Source organism: Pipistrellus kuhlii, unplaced genomic scaffold, assembly GCF_014108245.1.
Source record: "Pipistrellus kuhlii isolate mPipKuh1 unplaced genomic scaffold, mPipKuh1.p scaffold_m20_p_14, whole genome shotgun sequence".
NCBI classification, from domain to species: Eukaryota; Metazoa; Chordata; class Mammalia; order Chiroptera; family Vespertilionidae; genus Pipistrellus; species Pipistrellus kuhlii.
The window spans coordinates 13975586-13991887 of NW_023425449.1; the positions used below are offsets into that span (position 1 = coordinate 13975586).

The following is a 16302-nucleotide window of genomic DNA, read 5'->3' on the forward strand; positions in this document are numbered from 1 at the left end:
GCAAGGATGACTCAGAATGTAATTAGGGTTGTACATCTAAGCAAATGACACAATATAACTTGTGGTTATTTAAAAGAGAAAGGAAGAACACAAGACCCGGGAAAAGACTGCTAACTTTTCCACACAGAGACAAGATCATGGCAGAGTAAAAACAAACCCTCCTTAATTAGCAAATTATATAGCACAGGGCTGATAAACCTCTGTGTTTTGTAGCTGAGCAACCCACTTGCCGCTCCTCCCCTCTCCTCATCTGCACAAGTGGGAATACTTGCAATGTTTATATCTAAACAAATGAGAGAGGAAGAAAAATTTTTTAAACGGACTGAATGTCAAAGGCAAAGCCGAAGTCCAATAACTATGAAAATAGAAGGCCTCCAATATTTTGTCAACATTCCTGCCGATGCCACAGCCAACAGGATGAAACAGGCACATAAAGCAGAGATCCTGGCACCCATCCTTGTTTATCCAAAGGCTGCTGCTCCAGCCTGGCACTCAGGTGCCTCTCCTTTCTAACAAGTGTCTGCTGTCAGAATATTTCTTTATTCACATGATGATGCACAGGGGAAAGAAAAGACATGAAATTTCCCTGCCTGTACCACTCTAAAATGTCACCTCACAGCATGTCACTACCAAGCCAAGAAATAGCTTAGTCAGGCTCTCTGCCAACTGGCCCGGGCCTGAAGATTACTTGGCCTCCTGGAGGGCAATCTTTTTTCCCACAAAACAAACCTCGCAATTTACCTTGCAATGGTCCTAATGTTAATACCCTGTACCTTCTGTGATATAGAACAGGAGTGAGCAAACATTTTCTTCCAAAGGCTAGATATCACATTTTAGGTTCTGTGGGCCATATGGCTTCTGTTGCAAATCTTCAACTCTGTCTTTGAATGAAGAAAGTAGACATAGACCCATGTCGGCAAACTACAGCTTGAGAGCCACATGTGGATTGAGAGCCACATGCGGCTCTTTGGCCCCTTGAGTGTGGTTCTTCCACAAAATACCACGGCCTGTTTGAGTCTATTTTGAAGAAGTGGCATTAGAAGAAGTTTAAATTTAAAAATTTTGGCTCTCCAAAGAAATTTCAATCGTTGTACTGTTGGTATTTGGCTCTGTTAATAAATGAGTTTGCCGACCACTGCCATAGATAATCTATAAGGAAATGGGTGTGGCTATTTCAATAAAATGTTATTTAAAACACAGGTGGCTGGCAGAATTTAGCTTAGGAGCCACAGTTTGCTAATCCTTGATAGAGAGGATGGAAACTCAGAAAATAAATTAAATTTTCTCCTATTTACACAATTGTTGCAAGGAAATGTATAAAATATACTTGGGTCTCATTTTCATACATATATTTAATTATAGTCAAAATTTGCCTATGAAATTCATTCATTAAAAAAGGTATTTTTTCCAACTATGTTCCAGGGGCTAATTTAGAAAAGTAGATCTGATATTAAAAAATAATAACAAATACAAACCGGTGGATAAGACAGGCACAGACTACCTCAGAGATTGTAGGGTATGGGAGAATATATCCTGTGAGTATTTAATGATGTCCTGTTTTGTGTCATGCACTCCTCTAGGAGTGAGATATACTACAGGGAATAAGACAGATAAGGAACTCTTATGGCATTTACATTCTTAGTAGAGGAAAACATCCTATATAATAAAAGGCTAATATGCACATAGACCAAACGGCAGAACCATCAAACAACCGGTCACTGTGACATGCGCTGATCACCAGGGAGTGTGCGCGGGACATGAACATGGAACAGGCAGCAGCCACAGCAGAATGGTGGAACAGGTGAATGGGGCGCCAGACCAAGGCAAGGCAAGCTGTAATGGGGCAAACCTTTAGCGGTTAGTGAAAATTATTTGCTCTTGCACACCATGGTCTTACTTGGCACTTCCACCTGCTGCCAAAGCTGGCCCTGCTAGCACCCGCTAGCAGCAGATGCTAACAGCGGCTGCTGGCCCTGATTGCTCCTCAGGGCTTCTCCTCCTACCTCTGCTCCTGAGGGGCAATTGGGGCTGGCAGCCACTGATTGTACCCATTGCCAACCATGGTCCTGATCACACCTGCTGCTGGCATTGGAGCTGCTGCTCGCACCCACAGTCGGTGTCAGAGCCATCGCTCACACCCACTGCCAGTGCCCAGCACCAGTCCCAATTGCTCAGCACCATCAGTGGGTACAAGCGGCAACTGCCAACCCGATCACCCCTGAGGGCTTCTCCACCTCCCCCTGCTCCTGAAGGCTGCTCGCACCACCCAATCGCTCTGCGTTGTCAGCAGATGCAAGTGGAGCCAGCATTGTCAGGGCCTGGGAGCAGAGGAGGCACGAGTGGGACGGCTGGTACACAGGGGTCTGGGGTGAGGTGGGGGTGGCACAGCAGGAGGGGCTGGGCAGGGGTGCAGAGGATGGGCTGAGACCCAGCTCTGTGCCCACCACAGCCTCACAGCCCACAGTTCCTTTAAGGTGCACAAATTCATGCACAGGGTCCCTAGTAATAAATAATGTGACAAATACTCAGCCACAAAAGGTCAAAGAGTGATAAATGCTACAAAGAAATAATACAGTGTAATATGACAGAAAGTCACTTAGCAGAATGGGAGAAGGTGGTAGGTAATGGTGCTTAGAAAATAGTTCTGAGTAAAGACCTGAAATGAAGAGAAAGAGCCATCTATGGCAAGATCAGGGGAACAATTTTCTGAGCTAAGTGAATAGCATGTACAGTCCCTGACACAGGAATGAGCTAGTCTGTTGGAGAAATAACAAGAAAGCTATTGTCTCCGGAGTTTCTGGAATGAGAAAAAGGTGGTAGATGATGAATCCAGAAAGAAGTGTGGGAATAGATCCTATAGGGCCTCATGGCAAGAAACTTGGATTTTGCTTTGACATAATGAAAATCTGTAGGGAGATTTTAAGGAAAGAATGACACATTCTTATTCATTTTAAATTACACTGAACCTATAATTACATATGAGATAAGTGCTAGTAAAACAAGGTTCAGTGTCAAATGGCACAGTCAGAGCTAAGGAAGGGCTGCAGTCACCCTTAGTAAAGGATCCGTTTGCCATGGTCCTAAAACTGGAGATCTACCAATGGAGACAGATGGGGAGAAGCTTGCTCCTTCCCACAGAGAAATTCAAAAGGCCTTTATAGCTCCAACTGCCCAACTTCTAGGGCCCAGAAAGGTTTTTACATCTTCTTGGATCTTTTGATTCTAATAAATTACAAGCAAATAATAACACCTAACTATTGGTTGAGAAATGAATATAGAGATATTAACCAATAGTCTCTTATTTAGCGTGAGAAGCAGGGGTTAGTTTTTAAATAAAGCTAGTTAGGAACATTTATACAACTGGATTTAAAAGACAATTATTCTTATTAGCCTTTCTTACAACTGTCATTTTTCCTACCTCTATTCATAAATCATAGATGTATATTTCCTTTCAGTTTAGTAATAAATTTTTAAAAACATACTTAGCAACTATTTGTTCATTTCACACATTCAGGAAATGAATGTGCAAATAAAATATAGAGCATCCTCTGTGGCTCAGTATTGAACAGTCAGCAGCCACCAAAACAAAGCACAGATGAGAAGTTCGAGTGACTTAGATTCACATGTATACATATTTTGTGTAAATATATTCCATTGTTGTATGCAGTAAATGGTTGCCTACTAGTCTGGAAGAAAAAAATTCTTTTCCTTCCAAATGAAGATGTAGCTGAAACTCAAGTAACTAAGCACCAAAGATTAAAGCAACTTTAGCATCTGAAAGCTGTTACGAGGCCCCTTAACTTGCATTATTTTATATCCAGCACCAAACACTTGAGCACTTGATATATATTTTTATTTTTAGATTATAATGAAAACAGAGATATTATTTAGCCAGTTAATAAACAAACATCTCAGGAGATATAAAAATGGATAAATAGACATTCACTATACTACTGTCCAAGTAGGAAAAAAAAAGGACTTAAAATACTAAAAATGACAACAACCGCACGCATGGAAGTGCAGTGATAAATGATATCTGCAATCCTATATAATAAAGAGGTAATATGCAAATTGACCATCACTCCAATACACAAGATGGCTGCTCCCATGTGGTCAAAGATGGCTGCCCCCATGTGGACACAAGATGACCACCACAAGATGGCCAGCAGGGAGAGCAATTGTGGACAATCAGGCCAGCAGAGGAGGACAGTTGGAAGGGACCAGGCCTGCAATGGAGGGCAGTTGGGAGCAATTAGGCCAGTAGGGGAGGACAGTTGGGAATGACCTGGCCTGCAGGGGAGGGCAGTTAGGGGCAACCAGGCCTGCAGGGGAGAGCAGTTGGGAGCAATCAGGTCAGTAGGGGAGCAGTTAGGCATTGATCAGGCTGGCAGGGGAGTGGTTAGGGGGTGATCAGGCTGGCAGGCAGAAGAGGTTAGGGGCAATCAGGCAGGCAGACAGGTGAGCAATTGGGAGCCAGCAGTCCTGGATTGTGAGAGGGATGTCCTACTGCCTGGGATCTGGCCTAAACAGGCAGTTGGACATCTTTTGAGAGGTCCCAGATTGGAGAGGGTACAGGATGGGCTGAGGGACAACCCCTCCCCCCCATGCATGAATTTCATGCATCGGGCCTCTATTGTACTATAATAACAGATGTTATTATAATACAATAACATTGGAGATCTCAGTGAAGTGTGGTAGCTTTCCAGAAGAAACTGACAACAAAGCTGATCCTTAAAGAATAATTAAGTTGACAAAATAGAGTGACTGTTGAAGTTGTTGAGAGCCTAGGTCAGTGGTCAGCAAACTGCGGCTCTTGAGTCACATGAAGCTCTTTGGCCCCTTGAGTGTGGCTCTTTCATAAAATACCACTGCCTGGCGAGTTTATTTTGAAGAAGTGGCTTTAGAAGAAGTTTAAATTTAAAAAAATTGACTCTCAAAAGAAATTTCAATTGTTGTACTGTTGATATTTGACTCTGTTGACAAATGAGTTTGCCAACCACTGGCCTAGGTGATCAGATAAACACAATTTGAATAATTAGTAACTACCTACTCTAGACCCAATTATTGTTTTAATTACTATTAGGACAAAAATAATTGTAGGATGTAGTCCTTTCCTAATTGACACCTCACAATCTATTTAGGGAGAAAACTTTATATCCAAAACAAAATGGTAATAGTACATAGTAAAGTGTACATATGCAATGCATTCATTTGTTTATTCAACAAATATTTATTGTCTATTGACTATGGACAACATCCTGCTCTAGAATTGGGGATATGGCAATGGACAAACACAAGGTCATTGGCCTCACAAAGGTCACATTTTAGTGGATACTAGTAATGGGTTAATATATGTAATATAATATATGGTTTTTAAAAATCATCATCATCATTAATATGTTTCGGCTAAACTAAACTCTAATTTTCTCAAGCAAAGAATACAGTACACAAGTAGAGGTTGTTATTAAGTCAAAAAATGCTGTCAAAAAAAATTAGCCAAGCTTTCCAGTAAAAGCTTTTACTAAAATATTCTGAATGGCAATTCATAACTACATTTTCCAGAAATAATAATCAATTCATCAATTTTAGGCAGTGTGAAGTATTTATAGTAAATAGAACCTTATCCTCTAAGTCAGGTTTCTGAGTTTCTGACTTAATGTATTTATACTTTCAACCAAAAGGAAGATATCCTTTGGCAAAAGCAAAGCATACTTTCTAAGCATTCCTCCAAATTCTAGAACATACATGTATTTTTTATCTTAATGTTATAAATGTACATGTTTGTGAACTTTTGGATATGGGAGAAAGATAATAATAGTTCAAAAAGTACAAGATGTGGAGAAAACATTAAAACATTAGACATTTCTCTGCTATATAAAGGTTAAAAGAAATCACACAAAAAAGTGGCAAAGACACAAAGGCCATTTGTATTTATTGTTGCTATCCTGATATCTGATCACTCTCAGGTATTGAGTGTGGTTTACTAATAATTCTGAAAAGACCTATATGAAAGAGGAGAGTCATATAACGCAAGTGTTTCACCCAATCAAACGGTGATTTAAAAATTGTTTAAATTTACTGGTTGTAGAGAAAGAAGAACAGAGAGAGAGAAAAATCAATTTGCTGTTCCATTTATTTATGCATTCATTGCCTGTTTCTTATATGGAGATCAAACCCACAACTTTGGTGTATCAGAATTATGCTTTAACCAACTGAGCTACCAGACCAGGGCTAACCTGATGATATTTGAGCATATTATTTATTGTTCTTCCCCATCTGACAAGTAAATATAATGTTATTAAGCTACTTCATGTTGATGTTAATTAACAAGTTACCAAGGAAAGTTGATCTCTGTGATTCAATTCATCACATCAAAAACCAGTGCCATTAACAGTTAACAGTTCCAGCACTTGCATACATTGCTCCTCATCTTGTTTAGTTGCAAGACCAAAAAGGTTGAGGAATGATATTTGAGGGTGTATCAGGGGTGACTTTTAGTGACAGCCAGTGTCTTGTGAAGAACATTTAAAAGAATCCATTCTATGGAACTTCAAGGAAGATACACCTACCGGTAGATTAACATAAATTATCATCTAGCTGCATCTAGCACTGATAACATCCATTCTACATCAAACATTTTCCTGAGAGTGATTCCATGAGCTGCATAATAATCACCTTGCTTTGATTAATTGTTTTGTTGAATTAATTGCACTTAAATACAGATAGTCCTAGTTTCTGCAGTGTATTGCTTCTTATCCTAACTTGGAATCAAAATAGCAGTACAAATTCTAGTACTAAGCATACCAAATGGTTACAGTAAAACGATTTCCATTGGAATTATCAAAATAAATACATTACATGAAATTTGGAACTTGATGTGATGAAAACCTCTAATTAAGGGAAACTTATGAGAGCCTTTAGCAAGTTCTTGGCTGACTGCAATTATTTGGTTTCTTGATCCTCAGACCAATTACATTAACAATGACAAAAGATATGCAAATTTAAACAGACAATAGTCAAGCTGCTCTGACTCATACAGACAGGGATGTTTTCAGCATATATTCAGCTTGATGCACACTAGCAACATTTAGGGTGATAGTTATGCTTGGCTACAATCTGAAAACTATACAATAATCACTGACCAAAAACAATACAAACAAAAATCTAATTTATTTCACACAATAAGTTACCATCTGAAACATGTGCATGATTCAAGCCCAGTAGAATCGTATGTTTACCCTGTCACTGATGAATAATTGCATAGCAACAAAAATATGCATAAATAGGTTTAACTTATCATTTAATTGTATATTTTAAGCAAACAAAATATTATATTTTTGGTAGAATAGTCCATTCAAAACAACCAGGGACTAAACTTCCTTCCCTACCCCCCTCAAAGAATCCAGGCTAATTTAAAATGATTGAATTATCATTAACAACTACATGGAAAGTATACTGGGAATAGAAATAAGCAATTCAATCAAATTCTTTTGTTTATTATGAAAATAAGTGTGTGTGTTTTTTTTAAAAAAAAAACACAAAACAGATATTCTATTATAATGGCTGTTGAAAAATTTAAGTTACAACTATCAAAAGAGTACAGAATTCTGTCTGCTTTCTATTCTTCTATTTATCCTCCCCCACCCACACACTCCCCAACCCCCACCTTATAGTCCATAATAGAAAGATTAACTACAATTCTGGGTTTGGAAACTCTAAAACTACAATCTCAGTGAACTTGTCAAATAAAATAACAGTGATCTTAGTTCAGTCCCTAGTGGACAAAAGTAGAATAACTATTACTCGGCATGATTCAGCAAGAGGTGATGTGAGTGTGACCACACAGGAACATAAAAGAGAATTTATCCTTTCCCTATCTTTTATCTTCTTAAAAGGTTTGCTCTGTTAATTGACTAACTTAAAGAAGACCGGACCGGTTGCATACCTATATATATGCACTAAGTAGGGTTTTTGCAAAGATCCCTGAGAGGTAGAGGGGAAGCTTTTCACAAATTAGGATATTTGCCCCCCTCTTACCCCCCTTATAGTAGCACTTGTTATCTGCTGCTTACCTGTTACACATTTAAACAGAGCGAAGAGAGGATGAACTGCAAGAACTGTTTCATATTTTAACAGGCATAGTTTCAATAAAACAATTTTAAGTAGCATTATAGTGAAATACTGAAAAAAAAATTCCATTTAATTTCTATAAATTGGGATTATGTGCATATTCAATATTAACTTTCATCTGGATACCTACATTCCCACATGGTACTGTCTGAACTACCATACCCTGAAGGCAACTCAGGGATATAGACAAGATATAGCCTAGCCTACAAGCTGTGTCCAGCCCAAGTCTACAGGTGCACGCCTTTTGGAATAGCCACCACCGGCTTTATTTCTCCTTTCCTGGTGAGCAAACAGCCTCTTCCTGATGCAGTCACATTCAAAAGTATCCTCCTGATCTTTTCTCCTCAAAGGCGGAAGAAAATATGACAGAAATAAAGAAAAATCAGTCCCCTGCTATTCTACTACTTGCTAAAACTTAGTTCCCTTTACAAACTTGTACAATTACTTCAACCAAATATCACACTTTTTATGTAATCTCATTTCATGTTAACTTTACTAGTGGTTGAAAAATTAGTATTTAGTAATAATTTCCCATCCTGGCTGCATAACAATTCCTGGTGTAAAATCTATTTGATCCTAAATTAGTAATATCCTTATTATTTTGTTTTTTTTGGCAACTTGCTCAAAAAGTACTTTTTTTTTTAAGTTGGGATTTTGACCATAGGGAAGCTCAAGCTAAATTTTAAGTAAGAGAAAAAAAAAGAGATGTCACAAAACATGCCTTTGCTAGGCACACAAATGGGATGCCATCCTACCTCCCTAAGCTCCCACAAACCTAAAAACCTTGGCTCCCCCGTGGAGTCCCTGGGAGAAAGCCCTCTTGCATATGCAAACACTGCCCCCCTGGAGCAAAAGGTAAACACACAAAATGCTCCCCGAAGGATCTCTTAAGTTTGCTCCAGTGCAAGAACAGGAAAAAAGGCTCCGTGCAATGAGAAACCGAAAGCAACCACTTACTTTTTGCAGCCACTGAGTGTAGTTTTCCAGCACATGCTCCAGATGTTGAAGTTTCTGGGAAGAGAAATCCGGTTCCACGTGTGGGGCATCTCTCTGCAGAGCGTTTGGGTTGTACTGGTCTGTCCTGCTCTCACGACAGTTCCCGTCATGTTCTGGAAGAATGAAAGTGTAGGCACATTGCCCATACTGAATCCGGCTATATCTTCTCCCACCGTTCTCTGGACTTCGGCGCTGGTTGCTGCAGCCTACGTGAGTCAGAAAGGCAGCGAGGAAAGCTAAGGAGAGGAAAACTGTCATTGTACTGCCAGCGCGCTCTCTCTCCGTGCCTCTCGCAAAACTTGCTCCTTTTCTTCTGACCTTTAAGCTACTTCTTTATTTCAGGTAAAACTGCTTGCCTCTGACTTTTTCCCCTGTCCAAAGAAAGCTTTTGAAGAAGAATCAGAGAAAACTAGCCATTTGTTAAGCTTTGTTCTAAAATGTTATATATATTTTTAATTTCACTGTAATGATAGTTTCCCTTAGTTAAAACTTGAGATATTTATTGCATAGTAGCTGAGATTTATTGTTTCCTCTCTGTGTAACCGTTCAGCGTGGAGCCTGCCTGAGTCAGCTGCGTGTACATATTCTAGACCCTTTCCTCTACCCTATCTGCTGCAGATCTGCTATTTTCTCCCAGACCTCAGTGAGTTTTATTAAGGTTGAACATCCAAGCCAAGCTGGAAGCAGGCAGCCTTTCACAAGATGACTTGACAGGAATGCATGAGGGTGCCCCTTCGCAAGGATTGCTGATGGCTTGGAGTAGCAGGATCGTCTTACAAATTGGCTAGATGCGCATGACCTCGATCATGTATGGCCCTCCCGCCCCTTCCGCAGACAATTGTCTGGAGCCTTTAGCAGACTCGTGGCAAATCAATAAATAGAGCAGTCCACCTTAATACACTTTTAGTGTGCATGCTGACCTACTAACTAGCAAACTAGCAGTATGTTTTTGAAGCGTCTGTTGAATTGGAAAATCCCTAAGAAGAAAATTGGCATAGCGTTCAGTGAGATTATTTTTATTATTATTTATGAATGATAAATCTGTATAATTATAAATTTAAAAAAATTATTATTGATCCTGGAGAAAAAAAAATAAAAACTGTTTTTTGAGGATGGTATTCTTTTACTGTATTCACTTAGACTTTTAGGAGTTGGAGAAAATTATCAAATTAGCAAAATATTTCACAACTTATCACTCAGAGGACTATAGCATATGCATATTAAGTTGAATAATATGAGTACTTTCTAAGATACAGATTTTAAATGAAACTAGTTCCTGATTAGAAGGCAGCCCTGCATGTTCTGTATACAAATTGAGCAACTTCTTTACAAAAACAGTGTGGTTACAATTTAAGACAGTGGCCTGGGAATTATTAATTCCTGTGGTATATCCTAATCATATATTTCACAGAGATCTCTTCAGAGTTGCTATCTTTACTACTGCCACAGAAGTTTCACATAAATTTTCCTGTGACTGCATAGACACACTATCTGAAGAAAAAGCATGTATCAGGTGTGCCCATGGGACAGGAAAGGGCTGTATGGGGGAAATCTCTGTGCCTCTTCTATTAAGTAAAGAGCAAACATTGTCAGAGGGTGATTTCCCAAGTTTAGGTTATAAACATTCGAACAAAGGGATCAGTAAAACATTTTTAAAAAAACAACAACAGGTGATAATTACAGAATTAAGGTTACAGCACTGAGATCTTTACTGTGTGCAGAAAATGTGAATTATGAGCAGTGGCTTTCATCAAGAACTGGGAGGGATTTTATGGAATGGAGTTTCTCAATTGCAGTCATGATGTGAAAACAGAAGCCACATATGTTGACTCATGTCCTGGAAAGGTGGGGGGTTAGAGGTTAGAGATTGGCATGCTGGGAGAAGTTAGAGGAGAGAGCAAAAGACATTCCAGAAAAACTGTGATTTACTTGAAAGAAATAAAATGTGCTGAGATGCGTCAGTCCTTCCCATACCAAAAGTACAAGCTTCTGACCTGACAGAGACAGAAGCACGTAATACCAAACATAGAAATAAAGTCTTTGAACAGCTTTTGCAGTTTCATCCTGACGTTGTATGTCTCATGTTGCTGATATGCCACTCACTTGTAATAATTATAAGGACATTTATTAAAAGGTTATTATTTCCAGGCATGTGCTAAGCACTCCTTCCACAAAATCTCATTTAATTATCCCAACAAACCTGAGACATGAATAATAAGCTAAACCCCATTTTTCAGCTGGGAAAACTGAGTCATAGAAGGGCTAACTGGTCACAACTCACATAACTAGTAAGTAATGATGCTAGTGTTCCTAGCCTATGCTTCTAACCTCTTAGCCAGCCAAAAAGTTTCTCCAAGGGCTCCAGCTGCACTGATTCACAGTTCTAACGCAAGTTAACTGATGGGACTTAGGGGGGAAAAAAAAAAAAAAAAACTTATTAAAAACCAGTTTCTGATGCTAAAGTGATTTAATCCTTTCTCTGTACCCAAAAAACACAGGGGGGGAGAGGGAGTGACAGGTAACCCATATCATCAAGTTTTTAAGGACCCATAAGGATGAAACAGATGGCAAAGCACAGATCTGACTAAGAATACTCTCTAGCACTGCTTGTTTTGAAAATTATCCCTGAAAAAAAAGAAAGTCCAAAACCAACACTAATAAGTGCTTTGTTAAGAACTAAATATAGCTGACAATTGGCAGAAGACACCCGTGTGAGGTATTAAAGTGCTCCTGTCTTGTTTTTTTAACAGCAAGATTGTTAAACACCGGTTCTCGTGTCTGTGTGTGTATCTACGTGTACTTGTGCATATAAACTTTTCCAGTCTGAAAAATAAAAAGAAGGAATGCACAATTCCTGAGTGAAGAGTAGACAAACTAATATAGAGAAGCCAGAAATACAAATACAAAAGGGAGAGTGGACATAGAGACAATGAAAGAAATAGAGACTGATTGATTTCTTTTCCACGAAAAAAACAAACAAACAAAACAAAAACCCCACACATAATATTGAAAGTGTCAATCTGGAAAAAAATAAAAGTCTTAAGATCAATTTAAAGCAGCTAGAAAACACAGGGACATCGGAATGGACATATGTGCTTTGGGACTCCATCTGAAGAAACACTGAGTGCATCTGAAGATCCTAATGATATACTAAAGACTATGCTTTCAGTGACCTGAACCTAACCAATACCAATACTGTTACTGCTGTTGGTGATTACTAAATGATACAGTTTAAAAATGGTACAGTATAGGAGAATTTGGAATTTTGGAAGTAGTATGAAGAACAAGGCATATTTATTTATTTTTTTAAATTCTCTACCACATCTCCAAAAAAAAGGTTTAAAAAATGTTCTCGGGAACTAAATAATTATATTCAGTTGTATTCTGAGGGAGCTTGGTTTTGAAAGCTTTTATATTTTTCTTGCATTAGCAGAGCTCTGGAATAATGAGGTGTATGCTTTGAGATTCTGATCCTGGAACTGGCCAAGTATTTCAGGTGGTTAGAGTGTCATCCCACTACACCAAGGTTGTGGGTTTGATCCCTCATCAGGGCATATACAAGAATCAATCAATTAATGCACAAATAACATTGATTGAAGAACAATCAGTGGATAGAGAATTGGCCTGTGGACTGGTCAAGGGCACATGCCTGGGGTTATAGGCGCGATCCCCAGAAGGAGACTTATAGGAGGCAGCCAATCAATCAATGATTCCCTCTCATCATTAATGTTTCTATCTCTCCCTCTCCCTTTCTCTCTGACATTAATAAAAATATATTGAGAAAGGAAAAAAAAAAAAAAAAAAAAAAGGAGCCATCCTTTTTTTACCCCTCCTGTACTTAGTTTTATCAATTCTTATCTTTAGCCTAAGGTCTCTCAACCTTTAACCTTTAGCTCCACCAGGGAACTTAAAAAAAAAAAAAAAAAAAAACAAAAAAAAAAAACAGCTGAAGGAAAATTAGCCTTTTATCTTAAGACAAAGAGGTCTGGAATCTCAAGAAACTCACCAAAGTCCACCAAATGCAAAGTGAAGAACTGGTGGGGCACAATGGGCCCCTGCTGGTACCTAGCACTGGTCCAGGTCATGGTCCTGGGTTGTTGGCGCCTCTGGAATTCTGCCTCAGAATCTGAGTCACAGCACCATAATGTTGGGGACTGTGGAGTCAAATGGGACATGGGTTCAACAACCTCGGTACTTGAGTTCTGCCTAGGAAAAAATTCAGAGCCAAGACTCAAACATCTCAAGTCAAATTTATAGGAAAGATTCCTTTATTAACTTTTGGTCGAGAATATGTTTGTATATTTTCAGAAAACAACTCCGAGACCATGTGGATTCCTGCAACAGAGAGGAATTGACAGGAGTGTTCCAGCCATGAAGACAGAAGAGAAACAGTCCAAAGATGGAAGACACTGACAATGCCTTGAATACTAGCAGTCAGCAGCTGTGCATCACTGCAGGTTGCCCAGGACCAAACCAGAGAAGGTCAGACCTGCATTACCACCATTTGTCCACCATCCAGAACTGAAATATCATTGCTGACATGTACACATAAGAAACTGTTTGACATAGAAATTGGAACTCAAAAAGAACTGTTGGCCCAGAAAGAAATTCACTATAGACTGATTCATTTGCCTCTCAGCATAACCATTATTGCTTGTCTCATTTTCAGTTCTTATAAGTGTATTTCTAGTAACACATGAGCTCACTCATCTAGGGAAAATGATGAACAACATACACTGATGAACAAGAACACCATTGATCAGACTGTCGGACCGCAGAGTGAAGGTAGGGGAAGGTGGGGATAAGAAGAGAGATCAACCAAAGGACTTGTGTGCATGCATATGAGTCTAACCAGTGGTCATGGACAACAATGGGGTAGGAGCATGCGTGGGGAGGGGTTTGGGATAAGAATGGGGGGTTGGGGGAGATGATGACAAATATGTGATACCTTAATCAATAAAGTAATAAAAAATTAAATTTTAAAATATTCATTAAAATAGACTCAAACTATAAGATAGCATTTATTTAGAAAATCACAGAGGTAGAAGAAATAATTTCTAGGAGAAATGGGCTGAGGAAATAAGTTATAGAGAGAAAGGAAGGGTCCAAGGAGCTTGAGAGTGAGGAGGGTAATGGTAATGCACCTGGGGGAGAAGGAGGAAGGGAAAGGCACTGGTGTGCTTCCAAGAGGGAGAGTGGGCTGGGTCTTCCGTTCTAAGGGGATTAAGGGTGAAGATTTAGGGGAGGTCCCAGAAAAAGATCTCCATAGATCTTTCCAGGTGTGTTCTTTCAGGGTCTAGGTCTCCACTGATTGATTAGTTTGCTCCAGGGCAGGGTGTCATTATCCAATGCAGCTTGTCCTGAGATCAGCCTGAGGGGTCCCTTGTCTAGTTTTGCTGCTTTTCTGGGCCTGGAGCTGAAATACAGCTGAGGCCTAGATGCTATCTCTATGGAGAAAAAGTCATGGGTCCAAATGATATGCTAGGAAGGAGAGTTCATCCCTGGGGGCAAGGTCCAACCCTTCAATTGTCCACTGCTAGGAACCTGGGGCTTCTCTGGTGACCTTCTATACCTGGCCCATCATCCTTGCTCTGCTCATGCCTAACTGCCTACCACATCATAACCTTCAAAACAGAGCTAAAATTAAGCAAAAAGGTTGCCTCAGCTGCTAACCAACATCCAATCTGATTATTCAGTTATATTGGATCCATTCTACATGTGTAGCTCTGTACCATATCACTTGTTACAGATCTTACCACCCATGATCTAAAATAAAATTAGACAATAAATAAAATAAAATAAAGTAAAATAGTATTTAATTCTCAAAATACCATAAGGCACTCTACTGATATTCCAATGATACCCTATAATGACAAAAATGGTGAGGAAGTGTCCTCTTTCCTTGCACACTGCACACGATGCTGTTTCCACATTTTCTATAAATATATTCTTAGAATATGTCCTTTCTCCTAAGGGTACTATATTCTATGGTTATGCTCTAGTACTTGTAGGAGTCAAAGAGACCAGTAGGTCTATGGTCATTGTAGTTGTGTTTAAAAGGAGAGCAGTTGGAGGCAAAACCAAGAGCCCTTCACCCAACTATGTAAGCAACAAAGGTATCCACAGCAGGTAGAAATACCATAGAGTGCTAAGAGAAAAGCAAGAAGAGGGAGCCTACCACCTGGTGACTGATCGCATTTCGTGAGTACATGGGAATATTCGTTGGAAACTCCCCAAACTGATATCTGCCCTTGAAAGACTTTGTAAAGAGCTGTTGACATTGCAATATGTGGAGACATATAAGTAGGTGACAAAAATAAAAACTATTATATAAATACTATAGGCCTGATGCACAAAATTCATGACAGAGTAGGCCTTCCTTCCCCCGGCTGCTGGCAAGAGCTTTCCTCTGGCACCCGGGAGCCGGGCTTCTCTCACGGCCCTGGCTTCATCCATAGGGTCATCTGGAAGGACGTCTGGTCTAATTAGCATGTTATGCTTTTATTGTTATAGATCCCTCTGCCTTCTAATGAAAGAAACTCCTGGTCATTAGCAGGCGTCTTGTTTGCTGTCAGTTTTTAATTATAGCTATGCAAGTTTTTAAAGAGCTGAGATGGAACTCACTTGTTCTACCTAAGAAAAAAGTGAAGGGCCTCAAAGAGAGATCTGGAAAAGGAGCAGTGGAGTTAGAGAAGAGTCAAAAGAGGCAGGAAAGTTGTGACTGTGTGGCTAAGAGAAACTTGTGAAGATATATCAAGCATGGAGGTTTGGAGTGAAATGGTGTTTCCTGTGAGATAAAATCCCTCATGTTTTCTTTCTTTCTTTCTTTCTTTCTTTCTTTCTTTCTTTCTTTCTTTCTTTCTTTCTTTCTTTCTTTCTTTCTCTCTCTCTCTCTCTCTCTCTCTCTCTCTCTCTCTCTCTCTCTCTCTCTCTCTCTCTTTCTTTCTTTCTTTCTTTCTTTTTCTTTCTGTAAACTATATGCTTTGGGGCAAATAACTTCTTTAGAGTAAATGAGAAGAATTGTTGGCCATATCTCCAAACATGGGGACAGCTAATATCTGGGTTACACAGACAGTTATTGTGAATATAATTCAAGACATTTAGTCCACATTGGTCTTTCATATTAGATTAGAGTTTCTTTAGGACTAGGACTGTCCGCCTGTCACTCTCTCCCTT

The 16302-nt window shown here is 39.3% G+C and overlaps 1 protein-coding gene across 4 annotated transcripts in view; it reads right to left on the minus strand.

The window, feature by feature from the left end:
• Positions 1 to 9921, minus strand: part of ANGPT1 (angiopoietin 1) — a 228890-nt gene extending 218969 nt beyond the window's left edge. Inside the window, exon 1 of one of the 4 annotated variants that reach the window (XM_036436781.2) lies at positions 9088 to 9921. In XM_036436781.2, coding sequence (XP_036292674.1) covers positions 9088 to 9384 — 297 coding nt within the window. In that variant the 5' untranslated portion in view covers positions 9385 to 9921. Of the gene's footprint in view, positions 1 to 9083 lie in introns of all 4 variants that reach the window. The other 3 variants (XM_036436782.2, XM_036436784.2, XM_045581379.1) reach the window with 3 other exon arrangements.
• Between the last annotated feature and the right edge of the window lie 6381 nt (positions 9922 to 16302).